The sequence below is a fragment of the Chelonoidis abingdonii genome, chromosome 11 (assembly GCF_003597395.2).
Source record: "Chelonoidis abingdonii isolate Lonesome George chromosome 11, CheloAbing_2.0, whole genome shotgun sequence".
In the NCBI taxonomy this organism is placed as follows: domain Eukaryota; kingdom Metazoa; phylum Chordata; order Testudines; family Testudinidae; genus Chelonoidis; species Chelonoidis abingdonii.
This window is the reverse complement of record NC_133779.1, coordinates 46,995,907-47,014,911: the sequence shown is the minus strand read 5'-3', so window position 1 is coordinate 47,014,911 and position 19,005 is coordinate 46,995,907. Positions and strand designations below refer to the sequence as shown.

Genomic DNA, 19,005 nt, shown 5'->3' with positions numbered 1-19,005 from the left:
GAGTTCACACGCACATGCGTGTGCGCACACACACACACACACACACTTACCTATGTCAACTAGTAACTGCTCAGACACTTTAATTCTCAGAGGCTAGGAGGGAAAAAGAAACGCAATTACGTTTCCATTAATTATTACTACAGGTGTCCCAGGTCAGAGGATAAACACTGTGGGACTGCTAGTAAAGCCTGCACGCGCTTTGCACAGCAGCTTCTGTGTTTGAAAGACCAGAGCTCAGACTTTCACCCTGAAACACCTGATTAAATCTTAACCTCTTGGCACTCAGCTAACGAGTCCCTATTAAGCAGTATATTTGCTACCACCGTGCCTATTAAGCAACAAGGGGGAAAAATCGCTTCTCTCAGAGAAGGCCACAGCTAAAACCACCCACCCCAATTAAAGCAGGATGCCTGGCCTTGTCTATATTAGCGTTTCCTTCAGGAGCGTAGCTACATTGGTGGTGAACACCGGCGCAGACATCATTTACCACAATGCAGCACAGTTTGCACCAGCATAGTTGGCAGTGCAAAGCACATCTGCTCTGGAGTTTGCCTCAGTGCAGCTAGGCTGATGCTAAAATCCCAGGGGACACAAGGCCTCAGTTAAAAGTTTTCCACGCTGGGAGGCTGAATACATGGAATGTTAGATCATGAAGCCACGCTTTGCCGGCCTTCTCCTGCGGGAGGGAAGCCCCACACCCACTGGCAATGCAGCCAAGCTCCCGCACTCACCGCGTTCTTCTCCAAGAAGATGTTCCAGATCTCCTTCGCCAGCGCCCGGGAATCCTTGGAGTTCATTTGCTGGCAAACTTCTGCGCACAAATAGAAGAGCTGGAAGGACGGGGGAGAGAGAAGAAAGAGCACGAGAGATGAAGAAGGAAGGAGAAACACTTAGTAAAGCAGCAGCAGTGACTTCCTCCAGGACACAGGACAGTCCACAGGAGATGCCTACGAGGGTAGACTGTACCCTGTGCGGGGGGAGGAATCGGAGCCCTTGCACGGCATTTCCACCTCTCACGCCTCCGCAAGTCCATTGACTTCAACCGTACACACCAGCATGACAGCAGGGGCCAGACCCAGCACTGCCTTAACCCCACCTAGGGCCTTCGCTCCTGGTCAGCCCAAGGGTGAACAGCCACAGGAGGAAATAACCTGCAGTTCATGGGCCCAGGCAGCAAACAACACGGAGCCGAGGAAAAGGCAAGGGCCTGTAAGAAATGCACTGCCCGACGCAGACGTGCTGCCCTCTTGGATCCAGGGAAGAGGGAGAGGATAGCACCTGGACCGAAGCCAGCTGCCGGCAGTGCGTGATCAGTGGGCTTTGGATGAGGGTTAGACAAAGGGTGGGAAATGCCCTAAATCCTCCACCACATCCACACTCCCAAGATCAAGTCAGGAGCCACCCCCAGTGCTGCAGGATGCTCCTGCGAGGAAGCCAGGGTCTCCACAACCCCACCCCCCCAGAGAGGCAGCCGCGGTTGCAGACGCGGACGTGTCTTGCTCTTACCAGGGGGCTCGGGTCTGCCTGGGAGAAGATGTAGCGCAGGAAGACGCCCAGGTGAGCCGGTCGGGATTTGAGCTTCCCCAGGTCCTGGAAGAGGGAGTCGCACTGCTGGGGGAGGGCAGGGAAACAAGCCATTGAAGCTGGGGAGAGCAAAGGGCAGAGTGTACCCAAGGAACGGGCTCCCCCTTCTGCTAAGGCCTTGGTGAAACTGGCATTTGCCTCATTTCGGCCACTGGGGTCGCTGCAGCAGACACACCTCAGGGCAGGCAGGGGAGCAGCCATCAGCCACTCCAGCCCCGGAGCTGGACTCCACCACTGCGCCTCTGCCTGTTTGCACCAGTGTGGCTACCTGGCATTGGGGAAAACCCTCAGGCTAGGCAAAGCCTAAGATAGCCAAGGGTTCCCCTTACGCTCCCTTCGACCCACCAGCCCTCCTCATCAGCTCACGAGCTGTGCGCAAAGCGAGTACGACACAGCGTGCAGTGGGGCAAAGGTTTGGTGGACGCAGAGCCTGGGAAGCCCCTAGCAAACAATGCACGTGGCCCCAAGCATGTGCCAATATCGTCTTTGCACCATCCCAGCTCCAGACCCAACGTCTGTAACCGCGTTGCCCTACCCAGGGCTTCTGGCGGCTGGAGCCTGCTCTGTAAAGCCAGGAGTCTGGGGATGCACTCGGCGGCACTCGCACTGAGAGCTCACACTCCCAGCCCCCCCTGCTCTGACCACTAGACCCCACTCCCTTCCTAGGAGTCCCAATCCCTACTCCCCGGCACAGCTGCCCCGGTTGCTGGTGACGCCAACAGGGTTAATACAAGGACAGAGGGATGCCTTGGGAGCTGTTACCTCGTTGTTGAAATACCCCGGATCGTAATCTTCCTCTGGCCCAATGATGAGAGGCTTCGGCATCCGGTCCACGCCCTGAGGAGAGAAGGCCAGGCTGGGACAAGGCCACAGCTAGCAGCCCGGGTTCAGCCTTCAATAATTCTAGGCTCCCCCTTCAGTGGGGGGCTTCTCTGCAGCCCACTTCACTCTCAGCTACTACGTGGCTGGCACCTCATGGCACGAGCAGTCGGGACCTCAGTTTGTGTCTCATCCCACAGACATGTCCAGCAGTAGCACTCTGGGGTCAGCACTGACCCTGAGGGAAGAGCACCCCTACTGAGCCCCAGAGCCCACTTCCTGCAGGACACTGTGCCATGGGGTGAGCACTGACCCCCAGCAGAGAGTGCCCCCAAAGGAGCCACACAACCCACTCCCTGCAGGACACTGTGCCATGGGGTGAGCACAGACCCCCAGCAGAGCGCGCCCCCCCCATGGAGCCCCACATCCCACCCCTGCAGCACACTGTGCCATGGGGTGAGCACTGACCCCCAGCAGAGAGCGCCCCCAAAGGAGCCCCACCACCCCACTCCCTTCAGCACACTGTGCCATGGGGTGACCACTGACCCCCAGCAGAGAGTGCCCCCAAGGAGCCCCACACCCTTCAGCACACTGTGCCATGGGGTGACCACTGACCCCCAGCAGAGAGCGCCTCCCAAGGAGCCCCACACCCCACTCCTTTCAGCACACTGTGCCATGGAGTTAGCACTGACCCCGAGGACGGAGCGCCGCCCATGGAGCCCCACACCCAACCCGCTGCAGCACACTGTGCCATGGGGTGCGCACTAACCCCCAGCAGAGCGCGCCCCCAAAGGAGCCCCACACCCCACTCACTCCAGGACACTGTGCCATGGGCGAGCACTGACCCCAAGGGCAGAGCGCCCCCCCATGGAGCTCCACACCCCACTCCCTGCAGCACACTGTGCCATGGAGTCAGCACTGACCCCGAGGACGGAGCGCCCCCCAAGGAGTCCTACGCCCCACCCCCTGCAGGACACTGTGCCATGGGGTGAGCACTGACCCCCAGCAGAGAGCACCCCCCAAGGAGCTCCACACCCCACTCCCTGCAGGGCACTGTGCCATGGAGTCAGCACTGACCCCCAGCAAAGAGTGCCCCCCAAGGAGCCCCACATCCCACCCCCTGCAGCAGTTTGGGTGCTACTCAGACCCACCCCTGATGAGATCACAGCCCTAGGCAGAACCAGCTACGGCCTGTCGCTGTCAATCAGACCCAACTCCGCAGAGCTGGACTAGGGAGTGTGCCCCAGGCCCAGCCACTTCGCCCATGGCAGCTCCCCCACGCCCCCCTCACCTGCTCTGCGATGGGCAGGAAGGGCGTGTCCGAGCCTTGGCGGCGATGGTGCTGGAACATCTTGGAGGTGATGACCGGGGAGGTGCGTGGGCTGTCGAGGCCAGGGTCGGACAGAACGGAGTTCCGGTTCAGAGAGATCTGCTCAGGACAACCACCACCTCACAACATTAGCAACCGAGAAGGGGGCAGCAGGGAAACCCCCAGGGACGAAAGTAGCGCCAGACCCTGACTTGACTCACATGCTTCCCAGGACCCAGGCCAACATCTAAACCGATTCAACAGCGTGTCCAAATGCGGGGGAGCGGGGTGCCAAATTAACCAATCAATTTCTAAACCAGTTTACATTAGATCGGTGTGCACACCTGGCTCCTGCTCCCAGGCTCAACTTCCTGCCTCCCCCACGCTGCCCCGACACCTCCGCTCTTCTCAGTAGTAACCTGGAGACACCTCCCTCCCCTGCGTCTGGCTGGTCTTATTGACACTGCAAACTCCGGGGGCCAGGGATTGCCTCTTAGTCTTGCTGCAGGATGTGCCATTACAATCTGTGGCTCTATATAAAGGCCCAGAGCAAAAAGACAAAGGGGGAAAATTTCCTACTTCGGACAAGATTCTTAAAGGTGTTTCGGCACCTATGGGGATTTTCAAAAGCATCTAAGCCCCCAACACCCACTGACACTCCCTCTAGGCACCTAAATACCTTTAAAACTCTGGCCCTTGGACATTCTGGAAAGCGTTGCCCTCTGTTATGATGGAGGTGAAGGCTGAGAGGATGGATCAATAACTCAACAGGAAGAGACTTCACAGGGATGTTGCAATGATCCTAAACCCCAAACCTTCGAAACCCCAGGACATTCAGAGTGACGGCTGCACTTACAAGACATCCAACGTGCTAAGACACGAAACACAGAGTTAAGGCGCCCAAGCAACCTTCACTCTGCCTGCAGGGACCCCCTCCTGCAATAACTCCAGGATCCTGATTTGGGTACTGTAGGGTCTGTGACTCCCAGATTTGATTAGACTGATTTTAAATGACGTCTGATTTTTCCAAACCCCTCCCCTCCCCCACCACCACACACATACACACTCAGTGAATGCCGGACTGTTTGGGGGGCAGAAGCTGTTTTCCCAACAAAGCACAGAGGTTGACTCTCTGCTCTATGTGCAAAATGGACCTGGCCCTTAGCCCTGGAGCCACGAGCCCTCACCTCGCTCACCGAAGGGAACCGCTCAGTGCCTGAATCCAAACCGCTATCGCCATCCTGAGAGTCCAGAGAGAGGCGACCTGGGAACAGAGGAGACACGCAGATGGAGGTCAAACTAAACCCCGCAGGAGCAACCATGGCAAAGGAGACACCGAGCGATGGGCAAACAGAGCAGGACTCAGCAGCCCTCAGTAAGCACCCTCTGTCTAGACTGTGGATCCACCTCCTCACATTTCCTTTGCCGTCACCTCTCCTCTGATGACAGGAGGGTGGATCTGTGGGCTGGCCAAGACCCACAAGAGAATCAGACTGAGAATGTTTAAGGAGGGTTTGTGCAACCCCAATTCTGGCCTCTGACGAGGAAAAAGGAGCTCTGGTCTTTACTGGGGGCTACGGCTCGTTGGAATCCCAGGCAAGGGGCAGAGGCAAAGGAAACCAGAAACCCACACGCAAACATGGCTAGTCCTACAGGCTTCAAGACCGGAGTTCTGCTGGGCACAAGACGGGAAAGCAACCCTGGGTGGTGAAGGAGGAGAAAGAGCAGGAGCCACACGGGATGTGTTGAGCGTGAAAAGGCACAGAGCAGCAGACTGGAGCAAGGCAGGAGATGGTTTTCCCATCCCACAAAAATTTGACATTAAAAAAAAAAGTCTCATTCCAAATGGGGCCAAAAAGTTGAAATCTCTAACATTTCCGCAAAACAAAAATAAAATTAAACTCAGCTCGGGTCAGTTGACACCTTCTCTTTCAATAATTCTGAGATGTCTCATTTCAATTTCAACCTCCTAAAAAAATTCTTTTATGACAAATTAACTGAAATTTCAAAAGAAAACGTCAGGAAAGGAACCTTTGTTTTGAATCCCCCCCCGCCAAAAACAGGAAACCGGTTGAAACCAATCCTTTCCCGCAAACTGTTACAGTTTCAGCAAATCAACATTTTCCAGTGAAAATATGTTTTGTTGCAAACTTCCTGCCCGGCTCTACAACGGACACTAGCGGAGGGGTAACCCTGGGGTGGTGGTGAACAGATACGTGCTGCGTTTATCTATGCCGAGCCAGGTGGCGGTCACAGGGATGCTGGGTGCAAACACTCATGTCTCTTTACAGCATATCCCATATAGCAATGCTGTTGGACAGAAGTAAAGTATCCCTGCACTGGTGCATTCTGGGAGACCTGGAGTCCCTATCCTATAGCACACAGTGTGTGATGGCTGGAAACAATTTCCCAATGTGAGGAACTCCTGAATGGGGAGAGCTAGACTATTTGTAGCTTCCCATCTGCACTGGAGAGACGCTATCACAGCTGATAAGGATCGACCCAGACTCGAGTTGAAGCCCTCAGCGCACCTGGTGCAAGCAAAGCTCGTCAAAAGCCTGGGACGGCTACAGCGTCCGGAGACAAGGAGCTGCACAGGCACCGCAAGCTGAAGTCACCCAGACCAATCATCGGTTGCGAGGGCAGGTGGACAGTAGCAATGGGTATGTGCAGTTGCCTGGGAGCAACAGCACGACTCACCTTCTGTCCCCCGGAGACTGGCTGAGCCGGAATTGCAGCACGGCCGCCCCAAATCCTGCAATTGATGGATACAGAGAGGGCGGTGTCGTTATCCCTGCTTTACAGGTGGGGAAACTGAGGCACGGAAAGAGCCTGATCTATAAAGCGGGAGGACCAGCACCCTTCCATTTCAAGAGGGGATATGAAGCTGTCACACCTCTGCGGATATGAAGTCTGTGGCAGAGCTGGGAAGGGAACCCCAGAATAGGTCACACAGGGGGGAGGGAGAGGAGAGGGAAGTTTCAACCAGTTCATACACAAACAACACCGTGCATCCTCACTAGCCCTGCTGAACTGGTTTCAGTCTTGTTTTGTGTCCACACTAGCCTTCACCTAACCCATTTCAGCCTCAATGCCCTTTGGGTACCTATCCCCACAGTTCATGGCTCAGCCCCCGGAGGCAGTGCATTCGGGGAGATTTCACACTGCACAAGGGCATGCCTCAGTTTGTCCATCTCCACAGCGGGACTAAATCCACTTCAGGCTTCCCCTGGCACCAATATCTGAGGAGAGTGGAGTGTCCAGGGCGTGGGGGACAGTCACATGATATTTAGAACCAGGAAGTAAGGGCTCCTCTTGCGTACCACTGAGCCGCCCGTCTCCTGTTGGATCTTGAGCTGCAGCTGGCTGACCCTTCTGCGTGCCCCCTCGATCCGTTCCTCTAGCGTGGTGGCGGGGTTCCGGCTGTACACCTCGCAGAATCGCTGAGCAGAGAGACAAGAAGGGGAAGGAGGTTACAGCCAGCCACGCAGGGAGGGGAACAGACACGGGGTGCAGAGCGTGGAGTGGGGGCTACGAAAAAAAGACAAGGCAGTTGAGGGATATATGGCTCTGATCAATACCCTGCTGCAGCTTCGGTGTGACATCAGCTGGTGGCCAGGGGGAGGAGGAAGGAAATACACCTTTCTTCCCCCAAACATTGTACAACTGGCCTCACGCTTTACTGTGGGGTGGAGAGGGTTCCTCTTCCTTGGAAACACCAGTCGTGTCACGGATGGAGGCAGGAACTTGGATTACATGGAATGGAGGGAGGTCTGATCCGCAGGGCAGAAAGGAGAACCATGAGATTAGGTGGAACAATTGTCTTCTCTGCTACAGGCAAGATATAAGAGGAGATGGCCCATTGGTCTGATCCAACATGTAGGGAGGAAAGATTGGCCTAGAAGGAGCAATAGTCCGCTCCACTGTAAGCAAAGATTGCTAGCAGTGTGCTAGACAGGGCAAAGGTCTGCTCCAGGGTCGCTCACCACAGAGAGGAGGCAGGCGACGCAGCGTACCTGTAACTCAGCCTCCTCCTGTCTCAGCATGTTGCGGAGGATCTGAGTCGCGTGCTTTTGAACTTCTGGATCCTGCGATTTGGAACAGATGTGGGTAGAGTGAGGGGATGGATAGAGCTTTGCTTTCATTTCCCCATCTTTCACCCCTACCCCCCGAAGTTGAGCAGCGCAGGAGAGTGTTACCTGTAATGGTTTGGGTCCTGTGATGCGCTGTGGCGGAGGCAACGGAGGTGGGGGAGGTGGCGGGGGGCACAAGGGTGCAATACCGGGCGCCCCCGATACGCTCACGTCTTGCTGAGGGCTGGAGAGCACCACTGAGGGAGGAGGAGACCCCAGGAGGGTGAGCGCGACGTAGGCGCCGGCTGGAGAAGAAAAGGAGCACAGGTGGAGAGAGACCCACTTTATAACTAGCCAGTTGATGAGGATTTAAACCCAGGGAATCACGGCATCTAGAAGAGAACGGATCATTGCCTTCCCAACCCCAAATCCACGAAGCAGGAGTCTGAGACGGATGGAGCTGCACCCAAAGCTGATCTTAAGGGTACGTCTACACTGAAAATGCAACAATTGCACTGCTGTAGCGCTTCAGTGTAGACACTCACAATGGCGATAAGAGGGGTTCTCCCCTCGGCATATGTAATCCCCCTCTCCCAGAGGCAAAGGGGGCCGGAAGAATTCTTCCATCAACCTAGTACTGTCCACACCAAGGGTTAGGTCAACGTAGCTATGTCTCTCGGGGAGGTGTGTGGATTTTTCACATCTCTGAGACACACAGTTATGCTGATGTAGGTTTTCAGTGTAGACCAACTACACTCAGCATTAGGGTTTAATTCAGTTCACAGATGCTAGCCCACTGCACCTACAGAGCAAGGGTCCTTAGTAAAGCCTCAGGAACCTTTGTAAAGCGTACCCAGGAGAGGCTGCATCAGCCAAGGCACATATTAATCCCTAGATTATATCTCGTGCTCTTCATCCATACACCTCAAAGAGCTGTACAAACGAGGTTAGTATCATTATCGCCATTTGACAAATGGGGAAACTGAGGCACAGAGTGGGGAAGTGACTTGCCCAAGGCTGCCCACCTTCCCCCTAGCTTAAGCCACTGTGAACACATCAGACCCAAGATCCAATCCCTCCACTGGCCCTCAGGCTGCTTCAGATGCCAGTTTAAGGCCTCAGTCCTAATCATCAAAGCAACAACTGGGTCGAGCCCCAGCTACATTACAAGACTGAACTTCACTCTATGATCTGCGGTGACAACGGTGCTCCTCTGGGACGATGCAGATCACAAAACGCAAGAAGATGGACATGAGAGCAAGGGTCAAAGCATTCCCAGGGAAGGAGACTTTGCAATGAAATGCGCAACCAGAGGAGATGGGGCCAATCCAGAGTGGGATCGCCTCTAGCAGACACTGTAAAACCTTCCTCTTCACCACAGAGGGAATGACACCCCCATGCCCTCCCCTGGACCCACAAACCCTGAAACAAACCAAACCAACCAGCCAACACCACCAAAAGCCCACCTAGGGTGACCAGATATCCCAATTTTATAGGGACGGTCCCAATTCTGGGGTTTTCTTCTTATATAGGCTCCTATTACCCCCCCATATCCTGTCCCTATTTTTCACACTTGCTGTCTGGTGACCCTAAGTCCATCCCAGGCAGGGGGTTTACCTCCCTACAGGAGAAGAGCCAGACATCCCATGAAGTCCACTGGAGACTTCACCATTGGCTATTTGCCCAGACGCTATGGTGACAGCCTGATGTAGACAGACAGATGGATACAGAGCATCGTAACGCAGGCTGGGAAGTGGAATAACCAAATCGGCAAGGGAAGGGTTAGGCTGTTCTTGGAAACCGCTTCAGGAAAGGAATGGGAAGTGACGTTCTCCCAAACGGCTGCTCCTGTAACAACCAGAACGGGAAGCCGCAGAGATCTGGCCGCTCCAGCTTGCAAATGACTCCCTTCCCAGCGGCGTCAGTCAATGAGGCTCTCCAAGCAGGACATTTCACATTAAGCATTTTTGAAACATGGGATTGCTGGTGTTCTCCACCCCGAGACCAGATGCCCCTATTTATGCATGGGGCAGGCACAGCTGTGACAGAGCAAGCTCCCCACACCAGCGCACCTAGAGAATCCCCTGCCTCTCGGGTGGAGAAGAGAGCTCAGCGTGCCTGGCCTCTCCGCTCTGCTCTTAGCCTCAGGGCCCCTTACTCTTTCCACAATATGCCATCTCAAAACGCTCCGCCGCGGGGCTGGCCTCCAACCAGCAACCGAGCAGGAAAAGGCCCCATTCACCCCTTCTACCTACTCACATTTGATGAGCTTCACCACTTCGAGATGGGAGCTGTTTGTCACCATTGTGCCGTTCACCTGCAAAAGGAGACAGCCAGCCTCAAACATGAAGCCCCAGTGCCGGCCCACAGAGCGCAGCACTAGGGAACACCCCGGGGATGCCTCAGCTTAGGGTTTGCCACTCACCTTGACGATCCGGTCACCCTCTTGCACCCCAGCCTTCATGGCCGCTCCTCCTGCAATGCAACAGGCAGAGGAAGGGAGTTACAGTAAAGAACAGGAAAGCCCCAGCAACATGAAAACATCCACACCTAGCACAAGGCACCAGCGGATTTGACACCATCACCGGAACAGCATATGGAGACGTAAATCTAGGTTTTCCCTCCTCCTGTGTGGAGCTCTGTTTTATTCTATTCCTTGTAGGTTCTTATATCGACCTCATCACTAATATCCAAGTTCCTTCCAGCAGCGCAGTAAGCAATGAGACTACCATCTGCCATGCGGTCGTTCTCCTTTAGGGTTTCTGTCTAGGCAAGGGGGTCTGTCCACATGGATCCAACTGCAGGATTGGGGCCTAAGCATCCGTAAAAGTAGCTTTATTATTTAAGCTCTTCCCCTGCCAGTCTCCCCTTCTTTAATGCAACTGCTAAAAAAGTTTAAATACACTGAAAAATTCTCTGTTGCTAAAGCCAGGCCGAAGAGGAAACGTTTCCATGAGGTTCAATTCCAAACTGAGAGACTAGCAAATTAAAAAAAAAAAAAAGGCCAAGAAGGGAAGTAAATTAAAGAGTCTTTTCAGCTTTAATGAGCTCTCATTGCAGGCAACGCATGCCAGAATGAAGGGGCATGTCTCCCTGCAGCACCACACCCAGGGTGGTCTTTTACCCCAGCACAAAGAGGGCGACTGCCAGAGAGACAGGGCACTAGAGAATCTGGCTCACTTTGCACTAGTGTAAATGACCGCACAAGGAATGGGGCAGTGGGGAATCAGGCACATTGACTGTTCTTTATTAAAATATTTGGGACTTGCCATTGGATTCATGCAAATAGAATCTATGCCCGCCCAAAGTCCTGGTGAAATCACTGGGGTCGATGCAGGGGTCTCCCCATGAGATCCCATTGCAGGATAAGGGGGTTGATTTTTCTCTGATTCTGTCCCTTTAAATCTGTAAGACTTTTCCTCCCTTATCTATCTGAATTTTTCCTAGCCTGAGTGTTAGTCTGATTCAAACCCTACCTCCCCTCAACACCATCAGACAGCAAAAAACTAGAGCTCTTCCGCAACATAGAGCCCAGCTGAAAGTTGCTGACTGTGTTTGCTGAGGGCTACAAGGGGAATTCCCTGCACCCCTCATCAGTCACCAGCTGCGATTATGTAACAACCAGGTATAGCACATGGTTAACCTGGCGCTGCCTGAGAGCAGAGATGGCGCAACATGGGAACTTGGCTGTTGCTCTCAGGAGCCGATTTGGGGTTAATTCCCACCTCCAGGTGGCCAAGCTGATCAGAATCAAGACTCCGATCTAGGCACATGCTTACCCCGGGTCCCGCTACCGCCATCTCAACCATGCCCTCACCCAGCTTAGCTCCTCTTCATTCTCCAGAATTGCCCTCCCTTGATCCAACAGGCTTTGCGAAGAAGGATCCCCCTTTTCCTCTCTCCCAAACCATCCTGGGCCCAGGGCGGAGCAGGGGGCCAAGTGAACTGGGGACTCCCATTCATAAAGCCACATCCGTGGGCCTCCAAGAAGGGGGGACAGAGCTGCTCACCTGGCCGGACAGACTGCACCAGGACAATTCGGTCCCCGCTGACGGTGAAGCCAAAGCCATCTTGATCCTTCTGGATGATGACGCAGCGTTGGACCAAACCTTCAGCAGGGCGGGGAAACAAACAAATGAGGCATGAGAGGCTAGAGTTTAAATCCATGCTCAAGACTAGTTGTGGCTGCAAGTTCCAGATGGCCCATGGCTACTGTTCGTTCCCCGAGACCAGGGGAAGACTAAGGCCCAGGAAACAGAAGGCAAACAAACAACAAAAACTCACACTCCTGAAGTTAATTCTTTGTTAACAAAATCCCATGACTTTTCGTGTCAAGCTCATGATTGGGGCAGGGCTTGAGAAAAGATTTTTGAACGCAATGCTGGCGATGACAAGCAGAGATGTTCTTGCCGTGCAGAGAGCCCAGGAGAGGGGAGAAGGACAGATAATGAGGCAAAGCCCAATACATTAGGATGCCTGGGTTCTAGATTTCAGCAGCTCCATTCCCTTTTAAGGCTGCAGTGTCCCCGGAGGTGTTTGTTCGAATCCCATGCTCTGATATCAGCTGCCTTTTAGCCTCAAGATACCATGCTGGCTGCTGGTATATACGACACCTGGATAGACAGTCTATCCAGGACCTAACGGATCTTTTCTATCTCTGGCTTCTCTGGTTCCTTTCTACTGCCCTGAAAGCCAGAGATGCAATTACGCTCATTGTCGCTGGTAGGAATGCAGATGGTGTTAGTGACTATCAAGTGACCCGGCTTCTGTTGTTCATCGCAGTGCATGGAACGCTGACATCATTCGAGTATCTGAGGTCTGGTTCAGAAAAAGAAACAGGGCCTGATTCTCCTTTCCATCGTGTCTTCGCCTGTGCAATGCGAGTGTACAAAAGACTCCGGATTCTCCACTCACATCACACCAGTGAGTGTGTTACTCACTCTGCACAGGTGAAGTGACAATATGAGGTTGGGGCAGGGGACAAATCAGGCCCAATTTTGCACAAATGCAACTAATGACACAAAGGTGAAGGGTGGGGAAGTAAGAAATTGGACCCGGTTTTGCACAAGTGACAGACATACCACAAAGTAAGGGGCATGTGTGTGTGTTGTGCACGCACGTGCGCGTGCATGTAAATACAGTCAGTTCCTAGCATCTGTACTTACGGTGCTCTTTGGGCAGAGGAAGGAAGTAACTTCCAAACGTGCAGTCTCAAAGTGGCAAAACACACCAACGTGAGGCATGTGAATAAGCTCACTTTCTGCAGTACTACGGGCTCGATCCAGCACCCACGGGGTTCAACAAGGAGGCAGGATCGGGCCCTATTTACCTAATCGGATATGGCAGATAAGTATCATTGCCGCTGAGCCCACAAACAGGAACTTCTGCCTGCCGTGTTCATCATCCCCCCCCCAGTCACACCCCCAATTCTCATTCTCACTATAAGGCCCTTTTTACAGGGCTCTGGCAGTGTAAAGGGAACCAGTGTAAAAAGAGTAACTCATCTGCGCTCACCTTAAGGTCCTTTATACTCCCAGCATGGTGGACAGGGACCTTAGGGTGACAGACTCAGACAATAGATCTCCCACGAAGAGAATGGTCGGTGCATCTGGCTACACTTTCTTTTGGTTCCTGTATTAAACGAGCCGCTGTTCCCACATTCTCCCCCCTTTACCACACTCCTTTTTGATCCCTTCAATTAATCCAGCCTTTTGGAGCCTCGCTCATCAATGGTAGATTATTATATCCCCTCCCCCGAACTGCTGTAGGATCCGAATGCCTCCTGGGCGTTTAGCCCCCTAATACCTGTTACAGAGGAACGCATCAGAGCCATTTTATAGATCAGGCAAGTCACTCAAGCCGCCTCAGTTTCCCTGGAATCGCACCGAAAGAGAATGCCGATTTTAAAGTCCTAAATCCCAGTCCAGCGCCTCAGCCACCAAGTGATCCTTCCTCTAGGCTGGTGGCTCTAAACCTTTCCAGACGACTGTCCCCTTTTCAGGAGGCTGATTTATCTTGCGTACTCCCAGGTTTCACCTCACTTAAAAATGACTTGCTTACAAAATCAGCCATAAAAATCCAGCAGTGTCCCAGCTCATTGTTACTGACAAATTGCTGGCTCTCTCATTTTTACCATCTACTTATAAAATACATCAATTGGAATATAAATATTGTGCTTACATTTCAGCGCATAGCACACAGAGCAGTCCAAACAAGTCGTATGAAATTTTAGTTGGTACTGACTTCGCTAGGGCTTTTTTTGTAGCTTGTTGTAAAACTAGGCAAATATCTAGATGAGTTGATGCACCCCCTGGAAGAACTCTGCATACCCCCAGGGGTACGTGCACCCCTGGCTGAGAACCACCGCTATAGGCAGACAGCCTTTCCCTTTCCAAGATCAGCAACTGGTGCTGGCACCAGACAGTCCTGCATCACCTCGCGCCTTTGTGTTGGCCGATTCTTTCATACAGTGCACGCTCTGCAGTTACACCCCAGCTCTCGGGCTAATCTAGGATCACGGCCTATGAGCTTTGCTCCAGCACTGCAGAAGCATTTCACGGCAAGGGCCTGGCCCCGTGTCACCGCTGCTTTCGTATGCACGGCTCTGTTCTAAGGATTTTCCTCTCCCCTTTTCAGGGTACAGGGACCAACCTGATGCAGCAGGAGGGAGGGCTAGACTGCAACTCACAGTACAGGAGGGGGACTGCCCCGCCAGTGGGAACTGGGGTGGCACATGCCAAAGCAAGGAGGGTGCTGCAACACCCTTTCCACGTCCACATCTAACCACAAGGCCACTCTTCTCTCCTCACTGCTTGGGCAACTGGAATCGTAAACAGAACCATCGCTGCCATCCCCATTAGCTCCAACCTAGCACTTTCCATCCACAGATCTCAAAGTGCTTCACAAGGGAGGGGAGTGTCATTATCCCCATTTTACGGATGGGGAAACTGAGGCACAGGGAGGGCAGCAACTTGGCAGGCAATCAGTGGCAGAGATAATAGATTCCTGGGGTCCCAACTCTCAGTTCCGAATTCTACCCTAGACGAAAGGTGTAAGTAGCCCCATAGGAAGGCCTAGATGGGAGGAGCAATTATCACAGGCCTGAAAAACATCATTTTATCCCCCATGATTTCCCCCATCATGGTAAAGGGCAGGTGAGCCGTTCAAACCCACAAAGACCAGAACAGCTGACGGCTCATGAGGACGCCCCTACCCCACAATGTTATTCCCAGCTTGCCCTTCCCCAACTCCAGAGCTTAGTCGGGATCGAATGTCTCTTTCTAGAAAATGACGCCCTCTGGCTCAATCAGCCATTACGGGTCCAGTCCAGGAACCACCAGGTGAAACTGTTTGGCGTGGGCGCTGCAAGAGACCCAACCAGATGTTCCTTCTGGCCTTATAATCTCTGAGTCTGATAAGAGGAGCTTCATGCTGTGCAGAGACACACATGCAAAAGGCTCTGGCCACCTGCATCATGACCTTCTGGACAGCCTCACCTGTGTGCCTGACGCTCCCGTGGCCAGACCGCTCACCTGGGACGTAGGCGACCTTGGTTCTGTTCCCTGCTCTGCTGCCATGATCTTGGGCAAGTGACTTCCCGTCTGTGGGCCTCAGAATTCCTCATGTGCCCAGTGGGCAGAGAAGCCCTGCCCCACCTCCCGGGGGGATCAAGACCATCACAGCTGGGAGGTGCCGAGAGAGAACGTCAATGGGGTGGGGGGCAGACGTAGCCACAATAGCCAGATGGCACAGCCCCGAGTCTGCTGTCATAGCAACACAGAGCGGGGAGGAGAGAAGTAAAGGCTACCTGTCGTTTCAGTGCAGTCAGACGGCTGGCGGCGGTGCCCAGGAGACCTGCGTCCTGTAGTCGAATCGCCCAGTGAAGACAGGCTGCTTAACCTGAAGGGAATGAGACGGAAACAGTCATGGAGGAACAAGACTCATCCTTCCACTGACAAGAAGCCTCCCTCTCAGGACGCAGCAAGCCCCAGCGTAGCCAGGGCAGCTCTCACGGCAAGCGATCGCTGTCTGTTTCCCCCAGGGTGCTGGGCCAGAATTGGAGCTGCAGGACCCTTCTCCCCACTGCCAAAAGCAGCCTCCAGCAGAGAGAGCCAGAGCCCCAGGGAGGGCGCTACACCATGTAACCGCACGTCTGTTAACCCCGGAGGGATGGGGAGGGGTTGGTTTCCACAGAACATGACGAACAACAGAGAGATGTGCTCATGCAAACCACACACACTGCACAGGAGGCCAGCGTCAGAGCTTACCAGGCTGCAATGGGGCTGATGGGAGAAGAGAACATGAAGCAGCGAGGAATGAATGAGAGAGACAATGGACAGTTACTTTCTTTTGTTATTTTTATTTTTGGTGTTCTTGCTCTTCCCGGCAGTTCTGTGATGGGGGAGGGGGCTGGATTGAGAGTCCTGTGGGCCAAGGCGGGAAGAGGTACAACCAGGGTGACCAGACAGCAAGTGTGAAAAATCAGGACGGGGCGGGGGTAACAGGAACCTATATAAGAAAAATACCCAAAATTCAGGACTGTCCCTATAGAATCGGGACATATGGTCACCCTAGGTACAACAGCGGCACTGGCTTTGCAAGCTTCCCAGGACTCTCCTACTCTGGAGGGACCAGCTGACCGTGGGGTGAGAAGGGGGCTCCAACTCCACAGCCTGCTCGGTCCTGGCCAGCTCTCTCTGCCTAATGCTTATTGCTGGGGTGGTCACACCTACCAGCTGGAACTGGACTGAGTCCCTACAAACTCTTCCCACAAGCCTCCGGGCAGCCAGCACACGGGGGCGACCTGCAGCCGTGACTCGTAGCGAAGGGTAGAGTTCACTCGAGTTATCTACCCTGGCGCTGATGCCTCTCTCGCGAAACAGGCTTGAGGGAGAGCAGCCACACAGGAAAACGGGCAGGCTGCAGGGAGCAGCACTATCTCCAGTGTAGTCTGCCCCTCCTACCCATCCCAGCCAATTTGAATTAATAGCACCACGGTACTTGAGTGAGGGAGTTGTGAGTGTGGACAGGATTCAAGATTGGGGCAACACCTGAATTAACTGCAGTGAAGACAAGACCTTATTACCTACTGCCCCCAGCCTGGGGCCAGACTGGAGCCAGGAGCCTATAAGAGAAAGGCCCCATATCCTACCTCCCAAGCCAGCCAGTCCCTCCAGATCTGGTGCCAAATTAGAACCAGGACCCTATAGGGGAAAGGCCCCAGATCGGATTCCCCAATCTTCTAGAGCCAGCCACTCCCTCCAACCTGGTGGCATACTGGAGACAGCACCCTACAGAACCCTACGGGGGAAGGCCCCATATTCCATTCCCCAATGTCCCCGGGCCAGCCAGTTCTCCTGATCTGATGCCACATTAGTACCAGGACCCTAGAGGTGCAAGACCCCGTTTTCCCTTCCCTGGTCCCCCTTGAGCCAGCCAGGTTGGGGCGGGGGGTGTTGGTTTTTTTGTGGACAATATAAAATGGCAGAAGAAAGGCCTGGAGGATGTTTACATGAAAGCTGATTGACACCAAATTCACCTTCACTTTGAACACAGGGGCTTCGAGAAAGCGAGTGCGAATGCAATTCTGTCAGCCCGCCCCCAGCCCCATCTTACCTGGGCAAGTGAGAGCGCTTTTCACTGGCTGGCCTGTTGCCCAGGAGGGAAGACAGAAATTGACACCAAAGACAAGGACGGTAGTAAAGATGGCGCATGGTCCAGAGGACAGCATTGGGAGTGCAGGGGGAACGGGGGGAAGAGGAGACAAACAGATAAAAGAGACAGATGTGTAATGGATGACATAGCTGTAAACACACTCAACACTCAGGAGAGGGGACGGACAGACAGCAAGAGGCAGATGCGCTGCTAGCCCTTGGCTTCAGAGCCAGAGCTGCAGCTTCAAAGCACTTTCTACCCACCAGCCAGTCTGCCAACCCCGGGCCAGGAGGGGCTGCAGACATACCCTCAGTGACCCAACAGGGCTCCTTCGAGGAGCGCAAGGGGGGCTCCCCCTCTGTAGCCAATTCAGCGCTTGACCTCTGCGTTCAGGTGGACAGTGGCAAGGGGATGCCAACAGGCATCCACTAGGGACCAAGTCCCACCAAAATTGTTTCCTGCAGGGCACTCAACAGCCAGATGGGTACAGCTGCCTTCAGAGCCTCACCCAGGCCCCGATCCCGCAAAGACTCACACAAGTGCTTAAATTTTATACATTAGAGTCGCTTGCAGAAAGTGAAGTAGGGGCTTGTGTCTTTACAGGATTGGAGCCAAATTCCCTCTGGCCCTTCCCCATGCATCTGTGCACTGACCACCTTCCCAGCAGCTGATCCTTCCTTCCCAGGCCCCAAGAGCGATGCCCCTTCCCTTCTCCCACCCCTTGCTCAACGCATCTAGTCCGCTCCAGAGCACATTTAAAAAGGAGCAAGACTGTTATGGCGGACGCAGGCAGCGACAGCTCCAGCAAAGGGCGCTGCGTGGTCTCCATTACGACCCTCGCCTTCGGGATGGAGTTTTCCAGCCTCAGGGTCTGGCTCAGAGTGAACAGAACCAGAAAGTCTGGAGCAGATTCCTTCAACTGCTTTGTGCACGGAGGAGCAGGAAATGCAAGCTGTCCTCACTGGGACAAAATACTTTCCTCTTTGGGTGCGATATGCGACTGGACTGTATGAGAAAACACATGTGACCCTGGAACCAGACCCTGCATCGGGAGAACATGCAGTGGGGTGGGGGTAGAGGGGTGATGGTGCAGGAGAGGACACCATGGGTCCCATGAGCACACACCCGCAGGGAGGCGAGGTGACAGGTTCCACAAGTGCCCGCTTGCACAGCGGGGGTAGGAGGCAAATGACAGGTTCAGTCTGAACTTGGGCGGTTTCCCAAAGCGCTTACACACATGGCCCCAGCCTTGATCCAGCTGCCAAGAGCCGGCACCGCTGCAGAGAGGGGCACTGCCCTCCAGCGCGAGCAAGAGCAGAGACGCAAGCTGCAGCACTAAGTGGATCCCTCCTCTCCAAGTGGCACTGAGCCACCTGCGCGCCTGCTCCTTTGGGGCCTGATCCAAAGCCCACAGAGAGGCTCCCACTGACGTCAGTCTGCTCTGGACCAGAAAGACGGGACAGCAGGGCAGCGTCATGGTGTGTCTACTGGGTCAGCACCCAACAGCAGGTGGCATGGCACTAGTTGCTGTACGGACATACAATGAGCACCAAAGAGCTTACAGTC

The 19,005-nt window shown here is 54.1% G+C and overlaps 1 protein-coding gene across 11 annotated transcripts in view; it reads right to left on the bottom strand.

Annotated features, from left to right (window-relative positions):
* ARHGEF11 (Rho guanine nucleotide exchange factor 11) overlaps positions 1-19,005 on the bottom strand; it is a 76,565-nt gene that overhangs the window by 24,640 nt on the left and 32,920 nt on the right. For 5 of the 11 annotated variants that reach the window (XM_075071057.1, XM_075071064.1, XM_075071061.1 and 2 more), the window contains exons 2-15: positions 15,593-15,684; positions 11,796-11,894; positions 10,211-10,260; positions 10,045-10,102; positions 7,912-8,090; positions 7,729-7,800; positions 7,036-7,155; positions 6,413-6,467; positions 4,900-4,976; positions 3,695-3,832; positions 2,347-2,457; positions 1,507-1,611; positions 732-830; positions 51-93 (exon numbers count right to left, since the gene is read on the bottom strand). In XM_075071057.1, coding sequence (XP_074927158.1) covers positions 51-93; positions 732-830; positions 1,507-1,611; positions 2,347-2,457; positions 3,695-3,832; positions 4,900-4,976; positions 6,413-6,467; positions 7,036-7,155; positions 7,729-7,800; positions 7,912-8,090; positions 10,045-10,102; positions 10,211-10,260; positions 11,796-11,894; positions 15,593-15,684 — 1,298 coding nt within the window. The remainder of the gene's footprint in view (positions 1-50; positions 94-731; positions 831-1,506; positions 1,612-2,346; positions 2,458-3,694; positions 3,833-4,899; positions 4,977-6,412; positions 6,468-7,035; positions 7,156-7,728; positions 7,801-7,911; positions 8,091-10,044; positions 10,103-10,210; positions 10,261-11,795; positions 11,895-15,592; positions 15,685-19,005) is intronic. The other 6 variants (XM_032792065.2, XM_075071065.1, XM_075071066.1 and 3 more) reach the window with 4 other exon arrangements.